This window comes from Ranitomeya variabilis, chromosome 2, assembly GCF_051348905.1.
Source record: "Ranitomeya variabilis isolate aRanVar5 chromosome 2, aRanVar5.hap1, whole genome shotgun sequence".
Classification (NCBI taxonomy): Eukaryota; Metazoa; Chordata; class Amphibia; order Anura; family Dendrobatidae; genus Ranitomeya; species Ranitomeya variabilis.
The window spans coordinates 930,490,776-930,515,961 of record NC_135233.1 but is presented as its reverse complement, the minus strand read 5'-3'; the positions used below and the strand labels follow the sequence as shown (position 1 = coordinate 930,515,961).

The following is a 25,186-nucleotide window of genomic DNA, read 5'->3' as shown; positions in this document are numbered from 1 at the left end:
AATAAAAAAAAATTTTTTTCCACAAAAATTATTTTTTAGCCCCTAGTTTTGTATTTTCCCAAGGGTAACAGGAGAAATTGGACCCCAAAAGTTGTTCTCCAATGTGTTCCGAGTACGCTGATACCCCATATGTTGGGGTAAACCCCTGTTTGGGCGCACGGGAGAGCTTGGAAGGGAAGAAGCACTGATTTACTTTTTCAACGCAGAATTGGCTGGAATTGAAATCGGACGCCATGTCACATTTGGAGAGCCCCTGATGTGCCTAAACAGTGGAAACCCCCAATTATAACTGAAACCCCAATTCAAACACACCCCTAACCCTAATCCCAACGGTAACCCTAACCACATCTCTAACCCAGACACACCCCTAATACTAATCCCAACCCTATTCCCAACCGTAAATGTAATCCAAACCCTAACCCTAACTTTAGCCCCAACCCTAGCCCTAACCCTAATGGGAAAATGGAAATAAATACATTTTTTTAATTTTTCCCTAACTAAGGGGGTGATGAAGGGGGGTTTGATTTACTTTTATAGCGGGTTATTTAGCGGATTTTTATGATTGGCAGCCGTCACACACTGAAAGACGCTTTTTATTGCAAAAAATATTTTTTGCGTTACCACATTTTGAGAGCTATAATTTTTCCATATTTGAGTCCACAGAGTCATGTGAGGTCTTGTTTTTTGTGGGACGAGTTGACGTTTTTATTGGTGACATGTTCGGGCACGGGAGATTTTTTTTATAGCTTTTTATTCCGATTTTTGTGAGGCAGAATGACCAAAAACCAGCTATTCATGAATTTCTTTTGGGGGAGGCGTTTATACCGTTCCACGTTTGGTAAAATTGATAAAGTAGTTTTTTTCTTCGGGTCAGTACGATTACAGCAATACCTCATTTATATAATTTTTTTATGTTTTGGCGCTTTTATACGATAAAAGCTAATTTATAGAAAAAATAATTATTTTGGCATCGCTTTATTCTGAGGACTATAACTTTTTTATTTTTTCGCTGATGATGGTGTATGGTGGCTCGTTTTTTGCGGGACAAGATGACGTTTTCAGCGGTACCATGGTTATTTATATCCGTCTTTTTGATCGCGTGTTATTCCACTTTTTGTTTGGCGGTATGAGAATAAAGCGTTGTTTTTTGCCTCGGTTTTTTTTTTTTTTTTTTTACGGTGTTCACTGAAGGGGTTAACTAGTGATATAGTTTTATAGGTGGGGTCGTTACGGACACGGCGATACTAAATATGTGTACTTTTATTGTTTGATTTTTTTTTTATTTAGATAAAGAAATGTATTTATGGGAATCATTTTTTTATTTTATTTATTTATTTAGGATTTTTTTTTTTTTTTTACACATGTGGACATTTTTTTTTTACTTTTTTACTTTGTCCCAGGGGGGGACATTACAGATCGGTGATTTGACAGTGTGCACAGCACTCTGTCAGATCGGCGATCTGCTGTGCAGGGCTGCAGGCTTACCAGCGCCTGCTCTGAGCAGGCACTCGGTAAGCCACCTCCCTCCCTGCAGGACCCGGATGCCGCGGCCATCTTGGATCCGGGACCTGCGGCGAGGAGGGAGGTAGGAGACCCTCGGAGCAACGCGATCACATCGCGTTGCCCGGGGGGTCTCAGGGAAGCCCGCAGGGAGCCCCCTCCCTGCGCGATGCTTCCCTATACCGCCGGTACACCGCGATCATGTTTGATCGCGGTGTGCCGGGGGTTAATGTGCCGGGGGCGGTCCGTGACCGCTCCTGGCACATAGTGCCGGATGTCAGCTGCGATAGTCAGCTGACACCCGGAGGCGCTCCCCCCGTGAGCGCGGCCGATCGTGCTGGACGTACTATTCCGTCCTTGGGAAGTAGGGCCCACCCCACATGGACGGAGTAGTACGTCTAATGACAGAAAGGGGTTAATTACATAAATAATTTATTGGGAAAATACTTTTTTTTTCTATATTTGTTGATTTTTAAAAAAAATATTTTTACACATTCTTTTTTTTTTTTTACTTTATAACATTGCCCCAGATTGGGACATCACTATATTACATCAGATCACTGATCTGACACTTTGCATAGCACTGTGTCAGATCAGCGATGTGACACGCAGTGAAGGAGGCTTGCCGGCGCCTGTTCTCAGCCACCTCACTGTAGGACCCGGAAGGGCCATCTTAGATCCGGGGGTCTCCATAGATACCTGGGAGAATAACGCGATCACATTGTGTTATTCTCATGGAAGCGCGCAGGGAGCCCCCGTACCTGCGCGATGCCCCTCTATGTCGCTGTCACTACTGACAGCAGAATCAGAGGGGTTAAATGCCCACAATCGGTGCTAGCACCGATCGTGGGCCTTGCTGCGGGGTGTCAGCTGACACATACAGCTGACACCTGCACCCGATCACCACGGCGCTCAGCATGAGGCCGCGATGATCATGCCACTGTACTAGTACTGCTCCGGGCAGAAATGTAGTTACCGCAGCGCATTACTAGTACGGCGGAGGTCGGGAAGGGGTTAATTGTTGATCAATCGCGTAATCATCCGGACAATACGGGTCAGCAGAGGGCTGTTCGTGACAAAGATATCAGTGTAGGTGGTGCAGTTCCGACACCTTGGCTGCGATCTTTGACAACTGGTGTTAGGGGTGGGGATCTGCGTGACCCCTCTGGTGTCGTACCTTGACACTTGGTGATAGCGGTAGGATTCTTTATGGTGTAGTCCTTTGATAATGGCTGATTAAATCAGCCATCATGTGCAGGGAAAGATGTGTGTTTGGTGTGCAATCCCGCTTCAAAGTAAGGGAGACGGCTTCTAACGTACAAGTATGTCATATGTCAGTGAGGGATTAAAGAAACAAATGCCTCTTTATCACAAAAAAATATAATCATCTGTCTAAAAAAATCACATAAGGATGGAAAGACTTTTAATATTCATTAAATATTAGATATTTACTTTCTGTGTCTTTTAGAATAACGTAAAGCATTAGCATCAGAGGATCCTGGCTCGGTATCCCTGTAATGTCGCTTGGAATTGCTTTCATCAGACTGGCCTGATTTGCCATCCTGGTTGTTAGAGTTGTCTGCGAGGCAGGGTTCATGTTTTGCTATAAGCTCCTTCAGCAAGTGAACTCCAGTTTGGAGGGAAATGTTTGTCTTTGAGGTGGTGTTAATCATTTCTTTCTGGAATGCCAGCATCCTTGCTGTGTAGAATCCCATGGTGTCGGCACATTCTTTCATGCCATAAGCTAACTGAAGCACTGATCTACTGAGCTGGCAGAGTTCTGAATGAATTCCACTTAAGCCCCTTTCTAACACATTGGAAAGATGCATGTGCTGCATGTGGTACTGAGCACCATATGGATTTATATTCGGATAGTTGGTACTCTCTTCAGGATATGTCCAATTCTCATCTTCTGGTGCTGAATGGAAGATAGAATTTTTTTCATCATGTTCGGCAGAATTACCTCCTGAATCCATTGTAGGACAAACTTCATCTAAGAATTGGATCAGCTCATACAACTCATTGGTGGTGTCATCATTCTTATCAGGAACTATGAGAAAGAAATTACAGACTGGATTAGATGATACTGTTACTGATTACTAAGGTCCATAATATGGGATGCTTTATAACCAGACAATAAGCTACAGAATGTGTTGCAGATTTTTTTTTAAATCAAAATAGACTCAAAATTCAGTGTCAAAGTCATAAATCTTTATAACTACTTATCCATATATAGTTCATGCAACTTGCTAATATACCAGTACTTAACGCCTGATCTTCAGTTACAGGTCCTACCGGTGCTGTTCCGGTTTGTGTCTGGTACAGGATTATCAGTGCGATGTGTTAGTATGTGGCCAGAGCTGTATGAAGAGGCCAGCTGACTGTCTATTTCAATAGCTAAACCTGTTCCTTTTCTGTGACAGCTAGAGCATGGCGTTGAAATGCGTAGTCTGAGTAAAAGGACCCTCAATGAACTATCTTGCAGCGAGAAACTCTTTTCCATCTGTGCAGCCTATCTTCAAAGTGCTTTTATTCTCTATATGGAGAATTTTTATCTGGGCGCTCCCCGAGCCATGACGCCCTGACACTTTACAGGAAGATCGTGTCCTAGTCCCAATGTGCTACTAGATGTGGGGTGCATCACACTCACCTGTAGGCCTCAGGGCCCTACTTCCTCCAGGCCTCCATCTTCTGGAGACAACACATACTGTATGACTCAGGGGACAAGCAATTAATTTCAACAAGCAAAAGTTTACAGGACAGTTCAAGTTCATCAGATTGTGACATGCAGTATTGGTCACAATATTTGTTATTGCTTGTTTCCTTAATACAGTGTGTCGTCAGCATTACTATCCATTCCTCCTGGACATTCCCTATAGCTACTGTTCCCATCAGCCCCAGGGGTTTCCCGTTCAGTTCAGCATTACTATTCATTCCTCCTGGACTTTCCCTATAGCTACTGTTCCCGTCAGCCCCAGGGGTTTCCCGTTCTGTTCAGCATTACTATTCATTCCTCCTGGACTTTCCCTATAGCTACTGTTCCCGTCAGCCCCAGGGGTTTCCCGTTCAGTTCAGCATTACTATTCATTCCTCCTGGACTTTCCCTATAGCTACTGTTCCTGTCAGCCCCAGGGGTTTCCCATTCAGTTCAGCATTACTATTCATTCCTCCTGGACTTTCCCTATAGCTACTGTTCCTGTCAGCCCCAGGGGTTTCCCATTCAGTTCAGCATTACTATTCATTCCTCCTGGACTTTCTCTATAGCTACTGTTCCCGTCAGCCCCAGGGGTTTCCCGTTCAGTTCAGCATTACTATTCATTCCACTTGGACTTTCCCTATAGCTACTGTTATTGTCAGCCCAGGGGTTTCCCGTTCAGTTCAGCATTGCACCTGGGATCCTTTACCTTCCCTTTACGTGGTACCATGTCCATCGTACCCTTTACACCAGAGGATAAGGCACTCTTCATACTACCTGCACTGAGCCTTGAGCTCTGGACGTTGCAGGAATGTCTGCAAGGGAGTCAAGTAAGACTTCCCACTGCCCCGAACGATAGATGCTTTCTCACTGCAACTTGAACTTGGTTACTGTAGTTTCCTATCTAGTCTGCTATCAGGAAGCATTCCCTTTTTCATGGGGCTTTACCCCTTCCCACTGTGGGCTAGTTCCAAACCTTAACTATGTCTGTCTCTATGTCTGTAGCTGACAAATATACTTTTACAGTCACTATGCATTGCATTTGCATACATTAAACATATTACATTTATACTGTTTACCAAATCTTACCTTATGGACATTAGCTTATGTCGTAAAACCTAACCTATGTATTATATCACATATCTGATATTTTACACTTCCAATATTCCTACTGCACCTTATGCCTATTATGCTAACAATACTTGTTCCCCACCGTACATTAACCAGGTCACGCCTATAATGAGTATCTCACTTTACACATTGCAGAATATATCTAAAACTGTATGACACTATTCACATTATAATACCCAGCATAGCCAGATTGGTGTCTTTAGGGTAGGAACACAATAGTACAGTCCACCACTCTTACAAAGCGACAGTAGGTGGAATTCCAAACAGGGGCACCGTGCAAGCACCTAGGTGAGCAACACTTTTTTACTCTCCTCCATTATAATGGAATCACTCTAATGTGTGCACTTTTCCTCACAGCTTCTTTCTACAAACTGCTAGGGTATAGACAGAGATGGGGGTTGTCTTAGTGGATGCCATAAGCTACCTTCACACACAGATCTGGTCATTCACCATCACAGCACGTTCGCTGTATAATGAGTGGTGACTGTAACGGCCCCCTGCACCGCCGGCTCCCTGAGCCGATGCAGGGAGAATATAAATTCCTTGTATCTATGTAGTTTCAGCTCTAGAAATACAGACAGACATTGTTTCAATGCTATTTACCGGCAGATTAACAATACATGTGTGGGTAAATAGCATTTTTGGTGGCGGCAGGTTCACTTTAACTCCATTTTTTTCTACAGCTACAATAATAAATACTAATATAGAGAGATCACTTTATTAAAGGGACTCTGTCACCTGAATTTGGCGGGCTAAGTTAATGCCCTGTTTTCGGTCTGATGGGCGGTGTTTCTTCTTTTTTCCTCCACCCCATCCTTCCCCGCTGTCCGCAATATTTTCCGGAATTGGAGTAGGTGTCCTCCATAGTTCGCGAGTGCGCAATGCAATGTTGTCTCGCGAACGCGCAGTGTTATGACCCCAATGGCGAGGGTCTCAGAGGAACGTGGAAGTCTGCAGAATACAAAAATCCAGCTCATAGGGCAGTGGTAACTGGGTTGACCATATATCTACTCCTAACGCCAACACTAGAAGTAGCCGGGGATCATTCCTACGTTGATTCTAGATGACACGCGCCAGCCGGAGAATCTAGCTACCCCTAGTAGAGGAAAACAAAGACCTTTCTTGCCTCCAGAGAAGGGGACCCCAAAGCTGGATAGAAGCCCCCCACAAATAATGACGGTTAGGTAAGAGGAAATGACAAACACAGAAATGAACCAGGTTTAGCACAGAGAGGCCCGCTTACTGATAGCAGAATAAAGAAAGGTAACTTATATGGTCAACAAAAACCCTATCAAAATCCACACTGGAAATTCAAGAACCCCCGAACCGTCTAACGGTCCGGGGGGAGAACACCAGCCCCCCTAGAGCTTCCAGCAAAGGTCAGGATATAGATTTGGAACAAGCTGGACAAAAATACAAAAACAAAACAAATAGCAAAAAGCAAAAGGCAGACTTAGCTGATATAACTGGAACCAGGATCAGTAGACAAGAGCACAGCAGACTAGCTCTGATAACAACGTTGCCAGGCATTGAACTGAAGGTCCAGGGAGCTTATATAGCAACACCCCTAACTAACGACCCAGGTGCGGATAAAAGGAATGACAGAAAAACCAGAGTCAAAAAACTAGTAACCACTAGAGGGAGCAAAAAGCAAATTCACAACAGCGCAGTATGCTTTGCCCATCTGCGGGCAAAGCCGAAAAGCATTACTGCGCATGCGCCGGCACACTATGTTCCGGAAGTATTTCTCTGTGTTGGGCAAAGCATACTGCGCGTGCGCGAGGCAAGATTGCATTGCGCATGCGCGAACTATGGAGGACACCTACTCCAATTTCAGAAAATATTGTGGACAGCGGGAAGGATGGGGTGGAGGAAAAAAGAAGAAACACCGCCCATCGGACCAAATACAGGGCATTAACATAGCCCGCCAAATTCAGGTGACAGAGTCCCTTTAAGACACAAAAATCAAACAACACGTTAGTACTAACACAACAAAATTGAGGATAAACGAGGATACACCTGGAAAGGAGTAAGAAAAGTACCCTGTATAATCAGATCATATAAATAGAATACTCTGCATATTCATTACGTGTAACATTACATATGCCCCATTTTTTTGTAGCTGGACAAAGAAAAGTAGCTACTTACCAACACTGTTGCTTTGATTGTCACTCATTAGTGCGTTTTTTTGACTTTCGGTTCTGAAGCTTCACTGGGTGTAATACTGCTAAAACAAGAAAATGATACAACATGTGTATATTCATTATATTCCTTAATGAAGATGTCTCATCTTCATAATTGGTGAAAATCGCAAAGTGCTCGTTAAACACTTTGCTTTTTAATTTAGCAGTTTTCTGGTCATTGCCAAGGTTACCATCCCACTCTGCAGTCTACCAGAGGTGGCCGGTTTCCAAGACAAAGTGCACAGTGCTCACAAGCACTTTGTTATACAGCTTGCAACCGCTGCTCCAAAGCTGACAAGATCTCTGGATTCTGCCAGGTTTGGTGTATTTGCAAAAGGAACTAAACCTAATTATTTGGTCCACATTGAGGTCTGACAGTAAAAAAAATGACAGTTAAGAAGATACAGGGACAAATGCATCAACGTTTTACTATTTACTAGTGTAAAACACTTTGAAACACTGCAAATCTTTTGTGCAATGCAAAGTTCTCGGCCAGCTTCGCCAAAATGCGCAAGGATAGGTAGGAGCCAGAGGAGGGACTGGGACAGAGTGCGGCTATGTCTAGATGCACTGAATTCATGAAGCAGCTGCGCCTCTTAAAGAATTTGGTGCATTTTATTCCTGCAAGCCAGTTTTTAATAAGTCGGTACCACAGTCTTCTTGCAAGCAGGATGAAAATACAGTTGATGTAAAAAAATCATACCAAGAAGAATCATTTCAGAACACCTTTTACTGTCTCCCATAATCTAGACAAATCGATTGATAGAGAAAAAAACCTGAAATGATTTTGGGAAAAAATAAAATACTATATTTTCATTGGGGACGTGGTTGTATTCAAAATTAGCCAATCACTTTTACACTCATGGTAAATCCTGTAGTAGTCAGTCCTTAGCTGCCATCATCTAACATAAATATCAAACACAAATACACAGAGGGCCAACATTAAAGGGAATCTGTCACACCTGGACGATTACTATGGGCATACAGGTAACAGATGGTTAACCCAGTCTCACCTGTATGCCTCATAGCTGAAGTATATATCTTTAGAAATTAATTTATAATAATGTTATAGGCTAATGATTTCTTCCAGGCTCTGGGGCGTGCGGTGCCTGGAAGAAATCACTGCCTCCTGACTTCATTATAATGATACCCTCCTCCCATCAGCGGCAAACTGACCTGTTCGGCGCTGTAATTTCCAGGCACCGAATGCCCAGAAGCCTGGAAGAAATCATTAGCATATCTAATATATAATTGCCTAGAATACTACTTCCTGCAATTTGTGCCAACTTCCGTGGCTTTGTCCGGAGCTATTGTCCGGAGCTATTGTCCGTAGCTAATGTCCGGAGCTAATGTCCGGAGCTAATGTCCGGAGCTAATGTCCGGAGCTAATGTCCGGAGATAAGTGATGTCACCAGTGTCCTACACCCAGGCAGAGCACAGTGGCCCCAGGCAGAGCACAGGGGCCCCAGGCAGAGCACAGGGGCCCCAGGCAGAACATGGGGCCCCAGGCAGAGCACAGGGGCCCCAGGCAGAGCACAGGGGCCCCAGGCAGAGCACAGGGGCCCCAGGCAGCATATGGGGCCCCAGGCAGAGCACAGGGGCCCCAGGCAGCATATGGGGCCCCAGGCAGAGCACAGTGGCCCCAGGCAGAGCACACACCAAATCGGAGGCCGAGGGGCCCCGCCAACCAAATCGGAGGCCGAGGAGCCCCGCCCACCAAATCGAAGGCCTAGCGGCCCCGCCCACCAAAGCGGAGGCCGAGGGGCCCGGCCCCGCCCACCAAAGCGGAGGCCGAGGGGCCCTGACCACCACATCGGAGGCCGAGGGTCCCCGCCCACCAAATCGGAGGCCAAGGGTCCCCGCCCACCAAATTGGAGGCCGAGGGGCCCCACCAACCAAATCGGAGGCCGAGGAGCCCCGCCCACCAAATCGAAGGTCGAGGTGCCCCGCCCACGAAAGCGGAGGCCGAGGGTCCCCGCACACCAAATCGGAGGCAGAGGGACCCCGCCCACCAAATCGGAGGCCGAGGGGCCCCGCCCACCAAAGCGGAGGCCGAGGGTCCCCGACCACCAAATCGGAGGCCGAGGGTCCCTGCCCACCAAATCGGAGGCCGAGGGGCCCCGCCCACCAAAGCGGAGGCCGAGGGTCCCCGCCCACCAAATCGGAGGTCGAGGGTCCCCGCCCACCAAATCGGAGGCCGAGGGTCCCCGCCCACCAAATTGGAGGCCGGTCCCCGCCCACCAAATCGGAGGCCGAGGGTCCCCACCCACCAAATCGGAGGACGAGGGGCCCCACCAACCAAATCGGAGGCCGAGGAGCCCCGCCCACCAAAAGTAAGTGCGGCCCCAAAAGTAAGTGCGCCCCCGGGTGCAAAAGTAAGTGCGCCCCCGGGTGCAAAAGTAAGTGCGCCCCCGGGTGCAAAAGTAAGTGCGCCCCCGGGTGCAAAAGTAAGTGCGCCCCCGGGTGCAAAAGTAAGTGCGCCCCCGGGTGCAAAAGTAAGTGCGCCCCCGGGTGCAAAAGTAAGTGCGCCCCCGGGTGCAAAAGTAAGTGCGCCCCCGGGTGCAAAAGTAAGTGCGCCCCCGGGTGCAAAAGTAAGTGCGCCCCCGGGTGCAAAAGTAAGTGCGCCTCCGGGTGCAAAAGTAAGTGCGCCCCCGGGTGCAAAAGTAAGCGCGCTCCCGGCCCCGGGTGCAAAAGTAAGTGCGCCCCCCAGTCCCGTGTGTGAAAAGTGCTGCTGTAAAGCTGGTAGCGCTGTTCAAGCACCATGTATTTCCTTCAGGAAATGCCCATCTAATATATAATTGCCTAGAATACTACTTCCTGCAATTTGTGCCAACTTCCGTGGCTTTGTCCGGAGCTAATGTCCGGAGATAATGTCCGGAGCTAATGTCCGGAGATAATGTCCGGAGCTAATGTCCAGAGATAAGTGACGTCACCAGTGTCCTACACCCAGGCAGAGCACAGGGGCCCCAGGCAGCATATGGGGCCCCAGGCAGAGCACAGTGGCCCCAGGCAGAGCACAGGGGCCCCAGGCAGCATATGGGGCCCCAGGCAGAGCACAGTGGTCCCAGGCAGAGCACAGGGGCCCCAGGCAGCATATGGGGCCCCAGGCAGCATATGGGGCCCCAGGCAGAGCACAGTGGCCCCAGGCAGCATATGGGGCCCCAGGCAGAGCACAGGGGCCCCAGGCAGAGCACAGGGGCCCCAGGCAGCATATGGGGCCCCAGGCAGAGCACAGTGGTCCCAGGCAGAGCACAGGGGCCCCAGGCGGTTATGGGGCCCCAGGCAGAGCACAGTGGCCCCAGGCAGAACATGGGGCCCCAGGCAGAGCACAGGGGCCCCAGGCAGAACATGGGGCCCCAGGCAGAGCACAGGGGCCCCAGGCAGAGCACAGGGGCCCCAGGCAGCATATGGGGCCCCAGGCAGAGCACAGGGGCCCCAGGCAGCATATGGGGCCCCAGGCAGAGCACAGTGGTCCCAGGCAGAGCACAGGGGCCCCAGGCAGCCTATGGGGCCCCAGGTAGAGCACAGTGGCCCCAGGCAGAACATGGGGCCCCAGGCAGAGCACAGGGGCCCCAGGCAGCATATGGGGCCCCAGGCAGAGCACAGTGGTCCCAGGTAGAGCACAGGGGCCCCAGGCAGCCTATGGGGCCCCAGGCAGAGCACAGGGGCCCCAGGCAGCATATGGGGCCCCAGGCAGAGCACAGGGGCCCCAGGCAGCATATGGGGCCCCAGGCAGAGCACAGGGGCCCCAGGCAGAGCACAGCGATATTTTGGACCACTGTGTGGTGTTTCAGACCCCCTGTGTGATGTCTGGGGCCCTGTTCTTAAGTATATTAAAGATTAAAGTAACGTATATTAAAGTATATTATAGATCAAATTTGACACGGTTATGAGCACCATTGAGTGATATACTCAAGAATGACATAATTTTTCAACATTTTATGGTTTCAAACTGTAAACACTCAGTTTTTTTTACTTCAACCAGAAAACCTTAACGGTTCATAAAAAACTTGACTGTTCAGGATATGATAAAAGTCATAGTATTCTGAATCTTTAACTTATAAAGATACCTTTACATGGGGTGATTATTGGTTCCAGAGAGGCTTTCGGCCGATAATCGTACACATGGCTGGTGACAGGACAATCTAATATATAATTGCCTAGAATATTACTTCCGGCAATTTGTGCCAACTTCCGTGGCTTTGTCCGGAGATAATGTCCGGAGATAAGTGACGTCACCAGCGTCCTACACCCGCTCAGGGTGGACAAAGATATATGCCTTCGTGGTGCGCGGCACTTTTCTGATTGGTTGCCGCCTGCCGCGAGCGACCAATCAGAAATGTGCCGTACTGTCAAGAATTGTCAAGAGCTGGTGAGTGCAGCCATTTTTTGTTCTTTCTTACTATTATTTATTAATTGTATTATTCTTACATTTGAATAAATAAAGTATATATGGATTCTAGACTCCCGATTCTTTAGAATCGGGCTGCCATCTAGTATCATTATAAATGAATTTATCAAGATCTACACTGCAGCTATGAAGCATAGAGGGCCAACCTTGATATTTATTAAAAAAATGTGTCTACAATAGAGGAAGTTTATCATGATCATTAAATATAACGATAAACTTCTTCATATGGAAACAAACTTATCCCCTTAGCCCGCACCTTTCTGGGCACATGACAGCTGATCTGTACAGCTGACATGTGCCCACAACAGCTGCAGGTGGAATCGCGATCCACCCGAGGCTGTTAACCTGTTAAATGCCGCCGTCAATCTCTGACAGCGGCATTTGACTCGAGCTTCCAGTGGCACCATCTTGCCGGAGAAGATTTCCTCCTCCACGCCCTGCGCAATAGCAGCTATCAGCACTCTATACATACCGATAGCTGCTACTGCACAGGCACCCTGGACACCATTTTCAAATTGACTTTTTTTTTCTCGCTCAATTAAATAAGCAAAAGGGATTAAGTGCACAGTAATCATGTGATTATGCTGCAGCACAGCTGCCACGGCCAGCACCTGCCTGCAAAAGCGTTTTTTTTTTATTCAGTTTGTGCTGGTATTCATTATGCAAACTAGGGGGCAGGTCAATGAGAGATCAGAGACCTGTCAGCAGTCTGCATTATGAATATCTAATCAGAGCACCACATACCCCAGCTCCGCCTTAGGGCACGAGAATCTCATTAACACAAAACTGAAAATAAAGATTAAGAATTGATTAAGAAAAGATTAAGATAATGACTTTTGGGTTTTCATTGGCTGTAAGCCATAATCATCAACATTAACAGAAATAAACACTTGAAATAGATCACTCTGTTTTATAATGACTCTATATAATCGAGGAGTTTCATTTTTTATATTAAAGAACTGAAATAAATGAACTTTTTGATCATATTCTAATTTAGTGAGAAGTACTTGTACCATGGAACATTTTGAAGACGCCCAACAAGAAACGGCCTAATTTTGGCACAACAGTAACATTACCTAAAACTGGGTGTCTCTTAAAAATTCATGAAAAGACAAGAAAAAAAATTGGTCTGGGAGGCTGCCAAGAGGCCTATGTTTAAGGGGCTACAGGAGTTTCTGGCAAGTATTGGTTGTGTACTACCTGTGACAACAAAACCTACATCAAGTCTGCCAAAAGCGTGTGGGAAAATGTGTTATGGTCTGATGAGGCGAAGTTTTAATTATGAAAAAGAAAGGGATTCTCCAGCGTAGGTTAAATGTTTAAATCGTCACTTTTATTTTGTCTTCTGGCATACCACTGTATACCCACTTATGGTCAGGCCATGATTAAGACTGCATAAGATCGAAACACGTTGGTCCGGTTGGTGGGTATACAATGGTATGCCAGAATGTCCATTTTTATGAAGACAAAATAAAAGTAAACTTTTAAACATTTAACCTACACTGGAGAATCCCTTTCTTTTTCATACTACTCTTGAAAAGTCCAGACCAGGATGGCTCCGTGCAGAGGATCTGATCCAAGAAAGGTGCAATGGATAATGGTGAGTTGACTCCCTCTCCCCTTTCCTGATTTTGTATATTTGAAGGTTTAACATTGCGCCAAATGAACCTTTAAGAATTATGGCCAAAAAGCCAATTATTGTGCATTACCAAAATAACACTATACATACAGTGAAACATGGTGAAGGCAGCATTTTGCTTTGGGGTTATTTATTGGCAGCTGGAGCTGGGACTTTAGTCAAGTTGGAGGGGATTACAAACAGTTCAAAATACCAGTCAATTTTGGCATCAACAAAAGAATGGCTTTACTAAAATAAGATCAAGGTTCTGGAATAGTCCAGACAGAGCTCAGGCCTTGAAAATCTATGTGTTGACCTGAAGAGGGCTGTACACAGGAGATGCCCTTGCTTTCTGAGATATTTGTAGCTTCTGCATGGAAGAGTAGGAAAAGATAGCCAATTCTATATGTACTGCAATAGCAAGGTCAGTTTTCAAGATAGAAAACAGAAAAAAAACAAACAAATTAGGTATAGATATAACAAAGGTGGGAATTAAAACATAAAGTATAATATAATCATTAAAAATATCAATATCCTTAAAAACCAAGGACACACATAGACCAGGCACACCTGAAAATGAATCCACGGGTGGATGGGAAAGTTATAATACAGAGAGGTACTGCATTTATCCAAACACATAAGCAGAAAACATCTCAGGAGACAGAATGGGTGACATTGCCAACCTAATCTATAAACTAGTATAAAGAAACCTGACATGTATCATATGCCAGTAGACACTTAAAAAAGAAAAAAAAGGAGTGCATCCAACGTTGAAGGAACAGTGATAGAGGTTTATGCAAAGAACTTCTCAATATTTAATGAATCAAAAAATGTTACATGTATAGACAAAAATTTAACCCCTCACCCCCTAAAACTACACGTTTTGGCAGATGCCTTTTTCAAGTTATTGGAGCGTCTGTGCACTTCCTCCTATAGTGTCCCCAGCCAATTGCTGGAGGACACTATTTAAGTTAAGACACCTACTCCAGGATGGAGGTGCCTCTGCAACGTTGTAAGTTTGTTACTAAACACTCTTGTTAGTTCTCAGGTCCCAGTGCTCATTTTCCTGCATACCTGCTGTGCCCGCCTGCCTTTCTACCAGCCATGCTAGCTCATCTGTACATCAACTGGTCCAGTCCGCACCTGCCAGTGCTCTTCTGTTCATCACTCGGTCCTATCCGCACCTGCCGCTCATCTGTACGTCAGCCGGTCCACTCTGTTTCCGTGGTTCCTGTGTTCCTACAGTGCCTGCATGCATATACCGATCCCTCCTTTGGGTCATCCCGGCTACAAATCACTAGGGGTCAGCTGCCATCTTCCCAAGGTCAGTCCTGAAGTAGCATCTGGTCCCACCTTTTAGTCCCTCCTCAGGTCATGCTATTGTCGGCCGCCATGTATCCAAGGTCAGATTTGGTGAGGCAATGAATTATGCCCCTCCAGGCTTTCCTTGGTCCACGACACAGTACACCACCCAACCCGTTTCACTTCTTGCTACAAGGTGAATCTGGCCCAGTCACCTCCTCGTGAGGATCTCTCAACTTTATTGATTCCTTTATCGATTAGGAGGATGGGGAACCATCTCAAGGATATTGTTAAGAAAAGAGATACCCCAATAGCCAGACATATTAACCTAACACATGGGGGACAAACAGCGGCAATTAAATTCATGGGAATCAATGATCCTGGCACGAGACGTGAGTAGAGGTGTTTTGATTTTATCGACGCCAAACATTAGGATCGAGAGGGGTTGTCCTAGTAGTGGAAAACTACTTTAACTATAGCACTATTCATAAGTATGAAACTAATTCAGGTTTGGAGTGGAAATCTGCTTTAAGCTTCTGTCACACATAGGCCGGGGTCACACTTGTGAGTGCAATGCGAGAAACTTGCGCGAGTCTCTCGCATCAATACCCGGCACTGCCACCGGCACTCGGGACCGGAGCGTTCGGCTGCATAGAAATACATGCAGCCGCACGCTCCGGTTCCGAGTGCCGGGTATTGATGCGAGTTTTTCGCATTGGACTCGCAAGTGTGACCCCGGCCATAGGGGGGAATTTGTCAAGACTGGAGTTACCTATTCCAATCTTGATCAAAAGCCTGCTGGATGCAAATGACTCTTAAAGAAGCACTCCCATCAAGATTTTTATCCTTTTAATACAGTACATTGTAGTCATCATTTTATATAGCACTGTGTACTTACAATTGCTCATTTTACCCTTATATCCAGTTAATTCTTCAGTTTTCCATTAGGTCTATGACATCACATGATTAAAAACTTACTAGCTGAATCCTTCTAAGCTCTATGTACGTCAATTTTCCCTGCATGAGTTAATCATCAGTCCCTGCAAAAGTCCCTGGCAGGGGGAGGAGGGAGCAGCTGGGTCAGAAGTTGAAGTGAGGAATGGTAAATGCAGGGACAAGAGACTTCCTGTTTCTGCATAAAGCAGAGAAGACAGAAAAATTAGCTGGGTAGAAAGGCAAAGTAAGCAATTGTAAGTACACAGTGCTCTATAATGTTATTGCAATATATTAAGCGGATAAACACTTTGATACATTTGGCATAATATTGGGCAGCCAGTGCTCCATCAATCAAAATATACTGTATGCGAGGTATGAACACCCTTTTTCACCCCTCTGAAAAGAAATAACGAGGATGCCCCAGCTCAACACTATGAGTTGGTGATCTAAGGCAGAGAGATGCGATTTATTGATGCAGTTCAGGTCCTGTGCTGGTAGGAAGAAAGTGCAGCAGTGTCAGCAGACATGGATCAGATCGATGATCTCCCATTCTCCTTTGCTATGTCACTGCTGCAGATCATAGATCTGATCCATGTCTGCTGCCATTGAAAAGTCAAAGTAACCCAGAAAGGCATCCATCTTTATTGGATGTCTGGTCATAGGACTGCAAAGTTTCCATCAATTTGTGGTGCTCTTTCCTATATGCTAAATAGATCAAACAAGCCAAAGTAGCCTCTGAGGATGGAAGCACAGAGCTCCAGACACCCTTGTCCCAGGAGCCAGGCTTTCCTCCCATACACACAACTTTTGAATCGCGCTTTATAAGCAAAGCTTCATTTCTGACTTCGTTTTTCAGATTTTTAAGCCATTCACCATGACTGCTAAATATGGTTTTTAGTACAGATTGTTACGGACACAGTGATACCTATGACATGATTTTGGGGCGTTTATTATTTTTTCTCAAATTAAATAATTTTTTTCATTTTTTTTAGCAACATTTATTAGCCCCTAGCTAATCACTGACCTTAGTGGCGATGTTAGCATGTACAGCACGTGAACACTGAGGTCACCAAATTTATGTAGAAGCACTGCCACAACAGTACATTTATCACCTACCCTTAGTAGAGTATTGGCAGGCGTCATCTAGAATTGTATGACTTACACACAGCAAATATGTTAGAAAAGCACAATAATAACACCTCAGGGATCAATGTTCATATGGCAATTACTCTAAAAAATGTAATATAAAAGTAAAGTAAAATGTCCCCGGTGTTATAACGAAAGAGTGGGAACCACTCAGAGTGAAGAAACCGACCACCAAAACTATGAAAAACCATGAAAATCCAGACAAGATTATATAGATAAAATATGTCTTTATTTATATAATAATAGCGCGTTTCGGAAATTAATTCCTCCGCCAGGGGTGGCGTGTTGTAGAAATCAATGGGTTTATATACTGTGTAAAGTGTATGCAGCCGATATTGGGGACCCGGGTGTAAGCGGCGCCGCTTGTGTCCCGGCGTCCTGGTTTCTCGCTTCTCTGTAACCTTGGTAACGCCGGCTACTCGGATCCTCCTGGTTATATACACAGTATATAATCCCATTGATTTTTACAACACGCCACCCCGACGAAGGAATTCATTTCCGAAACGCACGTCGGGGTGTGCGCGGCATTAGGACCTGGTGGCACCTAAAGGTACAGAGCTCCATTGTTTATTTGGTTTTGCACTTGATGCACTATGCACTTTGAGCACCACATGGAGCTTCTGTTGCTCATTTTTTTACACTGCTGCACATTAATTGTTCCTATAAAAGCTTTTTTCTCTTTCACTGATTGATTTAATGATAATCATTATTATTTTTTTAAATGCATTTTTTCTGATTTTTTTTCACTTAATCTTTGGTTATTTTTCAATACCTTTACTAGCAGCCCACATATCCCCATTGGATATGGCCTAATAAATTGTTGTGATTTCCTTCTATCCTTGGGTTCAACATCTATAATATTGATTATAATTGCATTTCCATTTTTATCTTATATAATTTGTCCTGATACGTGCACACAATTTATTTTAGTATAACTGTTGCTATTATTATATAAAGACATACTTTATCTATATAATCTTGTCTGGATTTTCATGCTTTTCCGTAGTTTGGTGGTCGGTTTCTTACACACAGCATTGTAGTGGGTGTGGGGAACTACAGCCCCAGCGGCCGTTGTCCCGGGTGTAAAATTCATAGCTATTTAATGGGTTTTTTTGTTATAAATTTTGCGCTCCTAAGAAGTGATGTCGCTAACGCCAGAGATACAGAGTGCACACTGCCACTCTAAACTGAAGTGATACAGTTGGATCCTGTAGTGAGACATAGGCTCCCTGCCCCGCCGCCCTCAGTAAGCCTCAAGGGACATTATGACTAAGGCTACTTTCACACTAGCGTTAACTGCTATACCTCGCAAATGCGTCGTTTTGCCGAAAATACGCATCCAGCAAAAGTTCTTGCTGGATACGTTTTTTCGTCATAGACTAACATTAGCGACGCATTTGCGACGCATTGCCAAACGTCGCGTCCGTTTTGCGACGCTTGGGCGTGTGGTAGCGGACCGTCGGGAGAAAAAAACGTTACATGTAACGTTTTTTGCTCCCGACGGTCCGCTTTTTCCGACCGCGCATGCGCGGCCGGAACTCCGCCCCCACCTCCCCGCACTTCCCCGCACCTCACAATGGGGCAGCGGATGCGTGGGAAAAATGCATCCGCTGCCCCCGTTGTGCGGCGGAGACCACGCTAGCGTCGGGAACCTCGGCCCGACGCACAGCGACGGGTTGTTCCCGACGCTAGTGTGAAAGTAGCCTAAGTTAGGGGGGACAACATTGGCCAAGTCTTGGGCACTGGCTTCCCACGCCCATCACTGAATATACCCATTATACCACTCAAGTGCTCACAGCTGGGAACACACACCGGTAAGTACAAGAACAATTCTACAATTTATTTGTCTATTGATGATTTTTTTATTTGCACTTTGAAAATTAAAGACAGCACGAGACACTCCACAACGAGGACGATGGGCACTGGTAGGACATGGTGGGCACTGGTAGGACATGGTGGGCACTGGTAGGACAGGGCGGGCACTGGTAGGACAGGGCGGGCACTGGTAGGACAGGGCGGGCACTGGTTTCACATGGCAGGCACTGGTAGGACAGAGCGGGCACTGATAGAACATGGCGGGCACTGGTAGGACACGGCAGGCACTGATAGAACAGGGCGGGCACTGGTAGGACAGGGCAGGCACTGGTAGGACAGGGCAGGCACTGGTAGGACAGGGCAGGCACTGGTTTCACATGGCAGGCACTGGTAGGACAGAGCGGGCACTGATAGAACATGGTGGGCACTGGTAGGACAGGGCTGACACTGATAGAACATGGCGGGCACTGGTAGGACAGGGCTGACACTGATAGAACAGGGAGGGCACTGGTTTCACATGGCAGGCACTGGTAGGACAGGGCGGGCACTGGTTAGGACAGGGCAGGCACTGGTAGGACAGGGCAGGCACTGGTAGGCCAGAGCGGGCACTGATAGAACATGGCGGGCACTGGTAGGACAGGGCTGACACTGATAGAACATGGCAGGCACTGGTAGGACAGGGTGGGCACTGGTTTTACATGGCAGGCACTGGTAGGACAGGGTGGGCACTGGTAGAACATGGCAGGCACTGGTAGGACAGGGCGGGCACTGGTTTTACATGGCAGGCACTGGTAGGACAGGGCGGGCACTGATTTCACATGGCAGGCACTGCTAGGACAGAACGGGCACTGATAGAACATGGCGGGCACTGGTAGAACATGGCAGGCACTGGTAGGACAGGGCGGGCACTGGTTTTACATGGCAGGCACTGGTAGGACAGGGCGGGCACTGGTAGGACAGGGTGGGCACTGGTAGAACATGGCAGGCACTGGTAGGACAGGGCGGGCACTGGTTTTACATGGCAGGCACTGGTAGGACAGGGCGAGCACTGATAGAACAGGGAGGGCATTGATTTCACATGGCAGGCACTGGTAGGACAGGGCGGGCACTGGTAGGACAGGGCAAGCACTGATAGAACATGGCGGGCACTGGTAGGACAGAGCGGGCACTGGTTTCATATGGCGGGCACTGATAGAACACGGCAGGCACTGGTAGGACAGGGAGGGCACTGGTTTCACATGGCAGGCACTGGTAGGACAGGGCGGGCACTGGTTAGGACAGGGCAGGCACTGGTAGGACAGGGCAGGCACTTTTAGGACAGGGCAGGCACTGGTAGGACAGGGCAGGCACTGGTAGGATAGAACGGGCACTGGTAGGACAGGGCGGGCACTGGTTTCACATGGCAGGCACTGGTAGGACATGGTGGGCACTGATTTCACATTACAGGCACGGATAGGACAGGGCGGGCACTGGTTTCACATGGCGGGCACTGATAGGACAGAGCGGGCATTGGTTTCACATGGCAGACACTGGTAAGACAGGGCGGGCACCGGTACAACATGGTGGCACTGGAAGGACAGGGCGGGCACTGGTTTTACATGGCAGGCACTGGTAGGACAGGGCGGGCACTGATAGAACAGGGAGGGCACTGATAGAACAGGGAGGGCACTGATTTCACATGGCGGGCACTGGTAGGACAGGGCAGGCACTGGTAGGACAGGGCGGGCACTAATAGAACATGGCGGGCACTGGTAGGACAGGGCGGGCACTGGTTTCATATGGCGGGCACTGATAGAACACGGCAGGCACTGGTAGGACAGGGCGGGCACTGGTTAGGACAGGGCAGGCACTGGTAGGACAGGGCAGGCACTGCTAGGACAGGGCAGGCACTGCTAGGACAGGGCAGGCACTGCTAGGATAGAGCGGGCACTGCTAGGACAGGGCGGGCACTGGTTTCACATGGCGGGCACTGATAGGACAGAGCGGGCATTGGTTTCACATGGCAGACACTGGTAGGACAGGGCGGGCACCGGTAGAACATGGCGGCACTGGAAGGACAGGGCGGGCACTGGTAGGACAGGGTGGGCACTGCTCAGTGGAGTCCCTGAGAGTAGCATGGGATAAGAGGAAGACCCAGTGCAGTCATAGGATGAGATCAGGTATCTATAATTTCAAGGAAGTTTCCATAAGCAAAAATCAGTGAACGAGATGAGGGTCACCGAACTGTCGAGTGCAGCAGCTCCCAGAGCGCCCCACACACCGCAGGGAACGAGCCGCTCCGGTCTTCTGCAGCCTCCTCGCCAGGGGGCGCTCGCTTACAACCAAGTGACAGACGAACAGCATGAGACCCTCGTTACTGCCATGTTTCCGGGGGCCACACCAAGGTTATTTCTGGACCAACATCTCCATGGGCAGCAGAAACCACACAGAAGCTGCTGACCACCGGTAAACCATAGAACACAAGGCACAGCTGGAGGATTTCACCGCAGAGTTGGGTAACACGCTGCATACTATTACTTCCGGGATAGTGGTCTGTGCGTTCCACCTGCCGGAAGTTGTCTCTGTGTGACCTTTGCCGGCATCGGAGACTCCCGGAAGTGGTTCTCTTCCTCTGCGCAGAGATCAGCGTGACTTTCACGGGGAGTTTGGCAGCTATGCGTCTCCTGCGAGCAGCGGCTGTGCTCGGCCCCCGGTTACCTCGGCACGGCGCGGTGACCGCTGGGTGTCAGGTAAAACTTTCCTAGATGTCTGCGGGACACCGAACTATAAGTCTCAGCATACCGAGGCACCGGCCATGCTAGGACTTGTGGCAGAGCATCTATGGCTACGTTCACATTTGCGTAGTTGGGCGCAGCGTCGGCGACGCAACCAACAACGCATGTACACAACGCAGCGTTTTGCGACGCATGCGTTGTCATAAGATCCTACAGATCGGGACTTTCGGCGCAGGGAAAACGCTACAAGTAGCGTCCCCTGCGCCCTGTCTTGTGCGTCTATATGACGCATGCGTCTTGAAACGCATACCGGCGCATGTCCATGCGCCCCCCATGTTAAAGATAGGGGCACATGACGCATGCGTCGGTATGCGTCGACGACGCTGCGCCCAACAACGCAAATGTGAACGTAGCCTATGTGGTACTCTTTATTTTGGCCTCAGATGTGTATTTTGTGTTGCAGCTGCCTCTGACCTTTTTCCGGCATTGCTCGTCTGGCATCATCCCCAATGAAAGGATCCGCAACATCGGGATCTCTGCCCACATTGATTCCGGCAAGACCACGGTGACGGAGCGTATTCTGTACTACACCGGGCGGATAGCGCAGATGCATGAGGTGAGTGGAGCCCTGATTCAGGCTGCTACATGCCTGAGACCCCCGACGTACAGTGCCGGCGGTGTGCGGTGCCTCCAGCCCTCCCAGGACATGTTCCCAGTTATGGGCCTCCCCCATAGGTGTCTAGTGGGGACTTCACTCTGCCTATACAGAGCACAGGCACCAGCGGACGAGCATGTACTCATGTATGGGAGCATCAGAAGAGGTAGCTGACAGCCGAGCCTGTGGGCCACTGTCCAGGCGGCCGAGATCGCGGGCCACTGTCCAGGCGGCCGAGATCGCGGGCCACTGTCCAGGCGGCCGAGATCGCGGGCCACTGTCCAGGCGGCCAAAACTGTCTAGAGCTACTGTCTGACGTGTATGGCCAGTTGTGTTGCAAATTCCTGTCCGGATGCATAGTACTGTGCTATGGTTTCTGGTAACACAATGGACCAGTGGGCTCACCTAAAGCAGGTTGTCGGCTGTCCATGGGATCGGTGATAACTTGTTGAGCGGTGGGTCTCGCACCGATCGGCACAGCGGGCACTCTTATCACTGTTAGAAGTGAGCAGCAGTGCACACAGCCTGCCGCTGCCCTATATATTCACTATGAGACTGCGGAGCACAGCCCGGTCCCATAGTGTGAATGGAGCATCAGTCGGGCATCTTGCTTGCTCGCCCAACTATAACAGGGCTAAGATTTCGCCGTCTTATCGGTGTGAGCCCCAGCGGTGGGACAACCACCGATCAGCAAGTTATCTCCTATCCGTGGGTGATAAAGGGAACCCGTCAGCAGGTTTTTGCTATTTAATGTGATAGTACCATACTGTAATATAGGGCAAGTGAGCCTGATTCCAGGGATGTGTCACTTATTGGGCTGCTTGCTGTGGTTTTCATAGAATACCTTGTCTGATGTAGATGTAGCAGAGCTAAGAGTTACACTGTATAACCCACCCACACCCTTGACTGGCAGCTTGCTGTGTACTGGTGGTGGGGGCAGGTAACACAGATTAGGGCTGTTACAGCATCTGACATGTACTACAATGGGGGGAGCGGAGTATGTGATTTTCTCCATTCTGCTTTGCAAACCATTGGAAAGAATGCCTCTACTTTCTTGATGGATGGGAGCCCTAAAATTGGATCTAGCACCTGTAAGATATTTATGGCATATACTTACAGCAGGCAATAATATTATGGTGAAATTGCAGACATGTGCGTTTGTTCGGTCTGACAATATGACCCATGTAGCAAAAAAAGGCTGCACACCCTCCTTGCTGTAGATCAACATACCAGGATATTAGAGAAGAATACAAGTTTTTGTATTGATTCACCCCCATCCAAAGTCGGAATTTCCTGCACCTTTGGCTCAGGTGAATGGTCAGAATGGCAAAAGAATCCTCAATACATCCCACAAATCGACTATGGACTGTCTCCAAGTGCGCTGAAACATGCAGCAGTTCTGTAGTCGTTCTGTGATGCTTCCTGGAGTCTTTTAAAGACATTATAATAAAAGGATGCTTTTATTTCTTTATGTTGGTCGCATCAGATGCTTTTTTTTCCATTTTAACAGATTATTTGGCTGAACTGAATGGAATATATAAATATTATTTTTAGCCTTCCAACTGTTGCTGAAAATTGTTACAATGGACACCTTGAATGAAAATTGTTTCATGATACCTCTGAAAAATATCATAAGGCCATGCCCTATTAGTCTATGTGGTTCTCGGGGAAGCTGTCCTTGTATCATGCGCACCATTCATTTCACCTGTAGTTGATGTGCAGATGCCAGGAACCAGCGTCAGTCTTACTGACTCTGTCTTACTGACTCACTGGCGAGAAGCCTGGGTATAACTCGGACAGTGTCCGCCGAGTGCAGTCTGATATACACCTACTCACAGAATGGAGAAATGACGTTCAAAGGCAAACCTAGTGTCCCATTCACCCGGCCGTGTATTCTGAGACGGCATCCATGTGCTCTTTCATCATGGACCCTTTCATGGATGTCTGAGCTTGGTTTGTGAATCGGGCCAAACCTTTACATGTCTGGATTGCTTTTTTCCAGGTGAAAGGTAAAGATGGCGTTGGCGCTGTTATGGATTCAATGGAATTAGAGCGGCAGAGAGGCATTACCATTCAGTCTGCTGCAACCTACACCATGTGGAAAAACATGAACATCAACATAATTGACACGCCAGGTACGGTATAGCATGTAAATGTCGGCGGCTGTGAGTGACCACATATGGCTGCTCCTGCGCGGGCATGGTGCACAGTGTAGGTGCCATGCTGGTATATGTCCCTGATACTGTCTGCGGAGCATCCAGTCTAAGACATTGTGGCCCAGGAACGTGGTTTGGGATGAGTTTAACCCATATGCTCCTTGTACTGCACTACACATAGCCTCATCCTGTGGAGACCTAGGAGGGTCTGTAATGGAAGATGATTAGTATGTCCAGATTACAGGAGCATCTGAGCCCCATACTGAACTGCCTACAGTCTCAGATATAGCAGCAGCCAGCCACGTTAAGATTTCTAGCAGCGACCAAATGAGGAGGACAAGTAGATGGAGAAGTGGAGTTGTTGCCCATGGGCAACTAAACAAAATTTCCTTTTTTTCTGTTTTCAGAGGTCCTTTCACAAATGTACTCAGGGACCTGGTTGATTGTCATGGTCTGCTACTGTTTCCCCTGTCCTAGCGCTGCCATAACTGCCAACTGTCCCAGGTCTAGTGGATCTCGTATTTCAAGTGCTGCGCCCAATATCACTTACGTCCTGTCTTCTCTGCTTGGCTCCTCGCGGTTGCGGGGTCTTCTGGCAATGAAATCCTGTGTAAACACCTCACCGAGGGGCTGAACAGCAGAGCGCAGGGTCCACTGAATTGCGATGAGAGGCGTTAGTCGTGGTCATGTGATCCAGGCTCAACTGCCGCTAGTCAGTGTCGTGAGCTGCAAATGGAAAATGGCTGTGTCACGTCAGGAAATGATGCTCTGAAATGGCCGGGATTAAGTATTCATGGGCAGGGATTGGGCGCTGGAGCTTCAGCAGAACATGCAAAATTTGCCTCTGGAGATAGTTGTCCTTTTTCATTTACTGAAAGTTTGGAGGTCTTCACTACTGGTGACCATGTAGCCGATCTCAGCTGA

General features: G+C 47.8%; 2 protein-coding genes across 5 annotated transcripts in view; one reads left to right on the top strand and one right to left on the bottom strand.

The window, feature by feature from the left end:
* Nucleotides 1-2,893: 2,893 nt before the first annotated feature.
* Nucleotides 2,894-24,952, bottom strand: LOC143808230 (uncharacterized). 2 transcript variants are annotated; one of them, XM_077290675.1, is made up of 3 exons: nucleotides 24,813-24,952; nucleotides 7,475-7,550; nucleotides 2,894-3,550 (listed from the first exon to the last, which is right to left on the bottom strand). In XM_077290675.1, exons 2-3 carry the CDS (start codon nucleotides 7,500-7,502, stop codon nucleotides 2,949-2,951), a joined length of 630 nt encoding a protein of 209 aa, XP_077146790.1. In that variant the 5' UTR covers nucleotides 7,503-7,550; nucleotides 24,813-24,952; the 3' UTR covers nucleotides 2,894-2,948. The 2 variants fall into 2 exon arrangements, with proteins under 2 accessions (XP_077146790.1, XP_077146789.1); XM_077290674.1 differs by having other exon boundaries at nucleotides 7,475-7,553; nucleotides 24,813-24,950.
* The window catches only part of LOC143808228 (elongation factor G, mitochondrial), a 31,330-nt gene continuing 27,079 nt past the window's right edge, over nucleotides 20,936-25,186 (top strand). Inside the window, exons 1-3 of one of the 3 annotated variants that reach the window (XM_077290669.1) lie at nucleotides 20,936-21,466; nucleotides 21,915-22,067; nucleotides 24,109-24,241. In XM_077290669.1, the coding sequence (XP_077146784.1) occupies nucleotides 21,392-21,466; nucleotides 21,915-22,067; nucleotides 24,109-24,241 (361 nt within the window). In that variant the 5' untranslated portion in view covers nucleotides 20,936-21,391. Of the gene's footprint in view, nucleotides 21,467-21,894; nucleotides 22,068-24,108; nucleotides 24,242-25,186 lie in introns of all 3 variants that reach the window. The other 2 variants (XM_077290670.1, XM_077290671.1) reach the window with 2 other exon arrangements.

Excerpts from the sequence above, each read along its gene's own strand:
- LOC143808230 (XM_077290675.1), bottom strand. The coding sequence starts at position 7,502 with ATGAGTGACAATCAAAGCAACAGTGTTG. Across the intron at positions 3,551-7,474 it reads CAATCAAAGCAACAGTGTTG|TTCCTGATAAGAATGATGAC; the intron begins GTAAGTAGCTAC and ends TCTTTCTCATAG.